General features: G+C 39.2%; 1 protein-coding gene across 1 annotated transcript; it reads left to right on the top strand.

Annotated features, from left to right (window-relative positions):
* Positions 1-1,350: 1,350 nt before the first annotated feature.
* Positions 1,351-4,531, top strand: gbx1 (gastrulation brain homeobox 1; the record flags this gene model as incomplete). The annotated part of the gene is made up of 2 exons (XM_079602746.1): positions 1,351-1,786; positions 3,295-4,531. 2 exons carry the CDS (start codon positions 1,351-1,353, stop codon positions 3,807-3,809), a joined length of 951 nt encoding a protein of 316 aa, XP_079458872.1. The 3' UTR covers positions 3,810-4,531.
* Positions 4,532-5,308: the final 777 nt, after the last annotated feature.

Raw genomic sequence — 5,308 nt, 5'->3', positions numbered from 1 at the left:
CATCTAAACAAAACTTTTTTTGTGATATACTTTCGATATATTAATAAAGAATAAAGTGATAAATAATGACAGTTTGGCCTACTTGTGTTCTGTGGAAGTTCCGCTCGGATCCCAACGGAAAGCGCTCGCGCTGCCTGCTGTTGCTATGGTTACCCCTCAGGCGAACAACCGCGATTTCTTTTCGCTAGCATATAGCCTACATTTAGCGAACTTATCTAACTTTTGGTGACTGAAAGTTATTTGAAAACGCTTTTGAAATGTGTTCATTTCACATTTCCACAAAAATGGCTACAGTCTAAAACAAGTTGGGTTGTTTCCACCCATGGGTCAAATATGGACGAACCCAAGCGTTAATTGATTTACATTTTATTTAAAATATATATTTATATTATGGTTTAAATAAAAAAAATGTAAACCCAATGGTTGTGTTTGTCCATAGTTTGATCCAAACATAGGTTGAAACAACCCAGCTTTTTTTTTTTTTAAGAGTTGACATTTTTTCTTAAGGAAATTGCTTAATTTTATAATCTAAAATACATATTTTTTGGCCTATATATTTATAGACCAATATCTTGTAATACTTCCCTATTTTATCAGCATAGTGTTCACACAGATCTCTACATTCAAACGTCATTTCATCAGTAAAATCTCTCTCTTGGGGATAATTGTCGGCCAGATTCACTCTTTCTCCGAACAGAAAAGAAAAGACTCTCTCTCACAAGAGGGCCGAAACATCTGCCTCTCCGCCCTCACGACTCCGATGCCATCGGCCTCTAAAGAATCAACAAAAGAACCGTTGTTATATATCTTCCCTTGAATACAAAGTAATTACTTATCATCAATCAAAATTAATAATAGTTGATTGGGTTGGTGTGGTCAACGCAGTCCCCTCACATTCGCTTTCCATGAGGAGGGGACTTGACCCACTGGGAAACTACACCCCCCCTCTCTAGGCGGCCTAAAAAGTCAGGGACTGAATAAGGAAATGAAGCGTAATTTGAGGAAGATGGATGAGTCTCCAGGGCAACACCCCCTTCTATCCTCTTGTATTGATGATAACCGAGAGAAAGAGAGAGGGAGAGAGAGAGAGAGAGAGAGAGAGAGAGAGAGGGTGCGAGAGCGCGCGCGCGAGAGAGAGTGTGTGTGTGTGTGTGTGTGTTTATGTCTCAGTATGTGACAAATAGAGGCTGAGACACTGAGAGCTCCAGACAAAAAAACGCATCAGGTCCCAGTCAGTTGGACGGCGAGGACCCTACAGCACCATCAGGATAACCGTGGACCACATTTGGGTGATTTGTCTCAGAAGGCCAGTACACGGGATTTATACGACCAGACCGCGCTCAGTTCACCATGCAGAGACCGAGCGGTACGGGCACGGCGTTTTCCATTGATTCTTTGATTGGCACTCCACAGCCCCGGCCGGGCCACCTGCTCTACACGGGCTACCCGATGTTTATGCCGTACCGACCGCTTATGATTCCACAAGCCCTGTCTCATTCGTCATTACCGTCGGGTATCCCTCCCTTGGCACCGTTGGCATCGTTCGCGGGGCGTCTCACCAACACTTTTTGCGCAGGTTTGGGTCAGGGGATGCCCTCCATGGTGGCGCTCACCACCACCCTGCCCAGTTTCTCGGACCCTCCAGATAGTTTCTATCCCCCGCAGGAGATGCCGGGACCGCGGTTAGGCGCGGACGGGACGGGGATGAACCGGCAGGAGAGCCCGCATGACGAGCTCAAGGGCTCCGAACTCCTCAATTTCACGGAAACTTTTCAGGCGGTTGCAGGTGAGCACCGGAGACAAACTCTCACTGACAGCTGGATTCAAAACTTCTAACCGCCTTTATTCAAGATAAAAGTTCTGATTAGAACCAAAAGGGTTCTACAGTCTGGTGCCAAAAGTTCTAAAACAAACTTGTATCCTCTAGCATAGTTCTTTAGAAAATACTGGTGAGTTTTATAACAACACATAAACCAATATGCTAAATAAAATAACTTTTTTTAACCTCCAAAAGATGCTCTATATAAGATGAGATGCTCTTTTGGTAAAAAACGGTTAAAATTAACTTTTTTTTTTCCGAATAGCGTGGAACTTCATTAAAAACTTTTTTAGTGTCATCAACACACAATTAAACCTGGCTGTACATTCAAACAGTCAGAAATGTCATGAAACGTCATGTGCTTTCATGTATTTTTTAATGCTATGAATAAGCTAATAATTATTTAAAAAAATGGTAGCTTTTGAATCAAAATTCACCTATGTAAAACTGTCGTCTTTGTGGCTGGATAAACAGAGTGCATTTTAGACATTTATCATATGTTCTTATGGACTTTATAAAATTATTGAAATAGATAGCAACACATTTTAGAACATTTTAAAACTTCCATTGTCGTTTGATTTTCGAGTTTCGAAACAATTATAATTATAGGCTAGGCTATGTTTTGTGATATTTCTAAATAGTTCGCAGACTGAATCACAAAGCAAACGATACGAACAAAAAGTTTCAGCACACTGTTTATTTTACTTCATCATCATTATGTCATAAAAATATTTTTTCCCCATACAAATTGTTCCAATACTTGCATTTCTACTCGAGCTTTTGAGTTTATACACCATTTTCTTAAACATGAAAAAGTGTAACGAATTTACAGATTAAATTTGCTTTTAAAGTTGTAAGGCATAAACTAAAGTCATTGGTTCGAATATAGACAGGCCTTGAAGGAATTGTATTATTGTTGGAATTTATTTCAGGATATTTATGAAATAATGTCAGTGGCCTACAATTAAAGTTTTAAATTGAGCATGTTACACCATAAAGCAAATGATTAACAATTATTCTAATGTTTTAGAACAATTCAATATTTTCCTCATGTTAGAGAATTCATTTCTACACTCTTAAAAATAAAGGTTCTACACATGGGATATCGCAGTCATGCCAGAACCATTTTTGGTTCCCCAAAGAACCTTTCAGCGAACAGATCTTAAAAGAGACCTTTTAAAAAAATTATTTTAATAACCAAAAGAACCTTTTGTGGAACGCAAACGTTCCATGGATGTTAAAGGTTCTTTATGGAACCATCAATGCCAAAAAAAACCCATTTATTTTATACTCGATTTTCTTGATCAGTAATTAATTCGAGGTTGTCAAAAATGACTTTTCACTACACTTCGTCACCACCTGTAATGCATTCATTAGTTTCAATTGGGTTTAAATGTGTTAACCTATAGGCTACATAAACACTACATTTGTCCCTTGACCAGAATATTAATGCTCAATATTGTCCTTCTCTTCAGGCGAAACCAAACTGTACAGTTCCGACGACGAGAAGCTGGACCTGAAGTCCGCGGAGGCCGCGTGCAGTGACCGGGAGGACAGCTCGGCCGACAGCGAGAACGAGAGCTTCTCCGACGGGAACACCTGCGCTTCAGCGGCCCAGAAAAGCAAACTGAAAGGCGGCTCACAGGACGCGTTACCGCCGGGCGGCTCTGCGGGAAAGAGCCGGAGGAGACGGACTGCTTTCACTAGCGAACAGCTCCTGGAACTCGAGAAGGAGTTTCACTGTAAGAAGTATCTGTCCCTCACCGAGCGCTCTCAGATCGCGCACGCGCTCAAACTCAGCGAGGTTCAGGTCAAAATCTGGTTCCAGAACCGCAGGGCCAAATGGAAACGGATCAAAGCCGGGAACGTCAACAACAGATCCGGGGAGCCCGTCCGGAACCCCAAAATCGTGGTGCCCATCCCCGTGCACGTCAACAGGTTCGCGGTTCGGAGTCAGCACCAACAGATCGAGCCGGGCAGCAGGCCATGAACTCCTCAATCAGTGACCCTGAACTCCTCAAACGAACATTTACATGAGCCACAGTCCCACAGGTCAGGGGTCACAGATGCATGAAGCACACCTACAAGGAGACTTTTCAGTATCTAGAAGGATATCCAGTGGCGTTTAGGTAACACTCGAGGCCTATACAATGCTTAACGGATCATCGGTTTATACATACAATTCTGAATTGCCTATATATGACTTAAAGTTTATAATATTTGAATGTATATTGACACATGACCTGTTAAGCATTATATTATACATATTTGAAAGTTATTAAGGTGTTACCGACTTCTCAACGTTGACATTGTTCATTTCCTTCTCTCCCCTAAAATTTCTTTATTTTTAATTTATTATTTTGTACATTTGTAAATATTAAATGTGTCCGTGCGACACACATGTGCACTATACGAGACTGTAAAGAGACGTTTTTTAAAAAATAAGTATTTATAAGTTGCTGTCTAGTGAATTTTTGCATGTGTTGCCATTTGTTGTCTGATTTCCCCGTATGATTTTAACGGGCCGTTTCATTTTTTTTTGCATGTGCTCTTAAAAGCATTTCTGTCCTAGAGGCGGAATATCCCCCAGTTCTTTGTGGAAAAAAAAAACGGTTATGGAAATAAATAAGCCCAAGAACACAATGGCAGAGTGATACATTCACATCGACGTCACAATAAATATGGTGCAACATGGTTGCATACAATTGGGAGAAAATGTATTAATTGTGTGCATGTTTGTTCTTCTTAAATACAGTTTCAGTGTGTGTTATGTGCAAACGAATTAATTAATTATTGATCAACTCACTGATAGATATTGTTTTATACCAAACATTAGCCTAAAGCACAAGGTGACTACTGGCAGTTATTAATTGACAACTATTTAATAATTACATTTTTTTTGATTTATTTATTTACTCATCCACAAAAGTACATTTAGCATGCAATTATAAAGTGTAATTAACTATACAAAACAATATGGCTTGATTTACTAAATAGATGATGATAGCAACAATGATAATTAAATATATATAATTATATATAGGCTATATATATATATATATATATATATATATATATATATATGTTGAATCTTTTCAATTTTAAGATAGGCTATTACAAATTACAGGAAATGTTAATCTTGCGATATTTATTGTTTTATTGCACAGATCACTAACTAAAATCTCCATTTTCCTTTGAAACAGTTGTAAAGGTGTCTTTGCTCATCTAAACTCCAGCAGATTTACGTTATTTGATGCAGTTTGAGCAGGTAATAGAGCTCATCTGTCATCAGTGCATGTCAAGAGACCATGGGGTAAAATGATTATCCTTAACATGAACATGGATTTTCTTCTTCTTCTGAAGTAGGAATCATTGTGAAGCTTCAGCATCTTCTCTTCCCTTCAAACCAGCATTATTGTTCTGAACCATTTCTGTGACGTTCTGAAAACAAACCAAACATGCAATATCCAGAGATCTAAGTTCTCATTT

Source organism: Phoxinus phoxinus, assembly GCF_949152265.1.
Source record: "Phoxinus phoxinus genome assembly, chromosome: 24".
Classification (NCBI taxonomy): Eukaryota; Metazoa; Chordata; class Actinopteri; order Cypriniformes; family Leuciscidae; genus Phoxinus; species Phoxinus phoxinus.
Note: the sequence above shows the minus strand (reverse complement) of the source record. Positions and strands in the feature narration are given on the sequence as shown.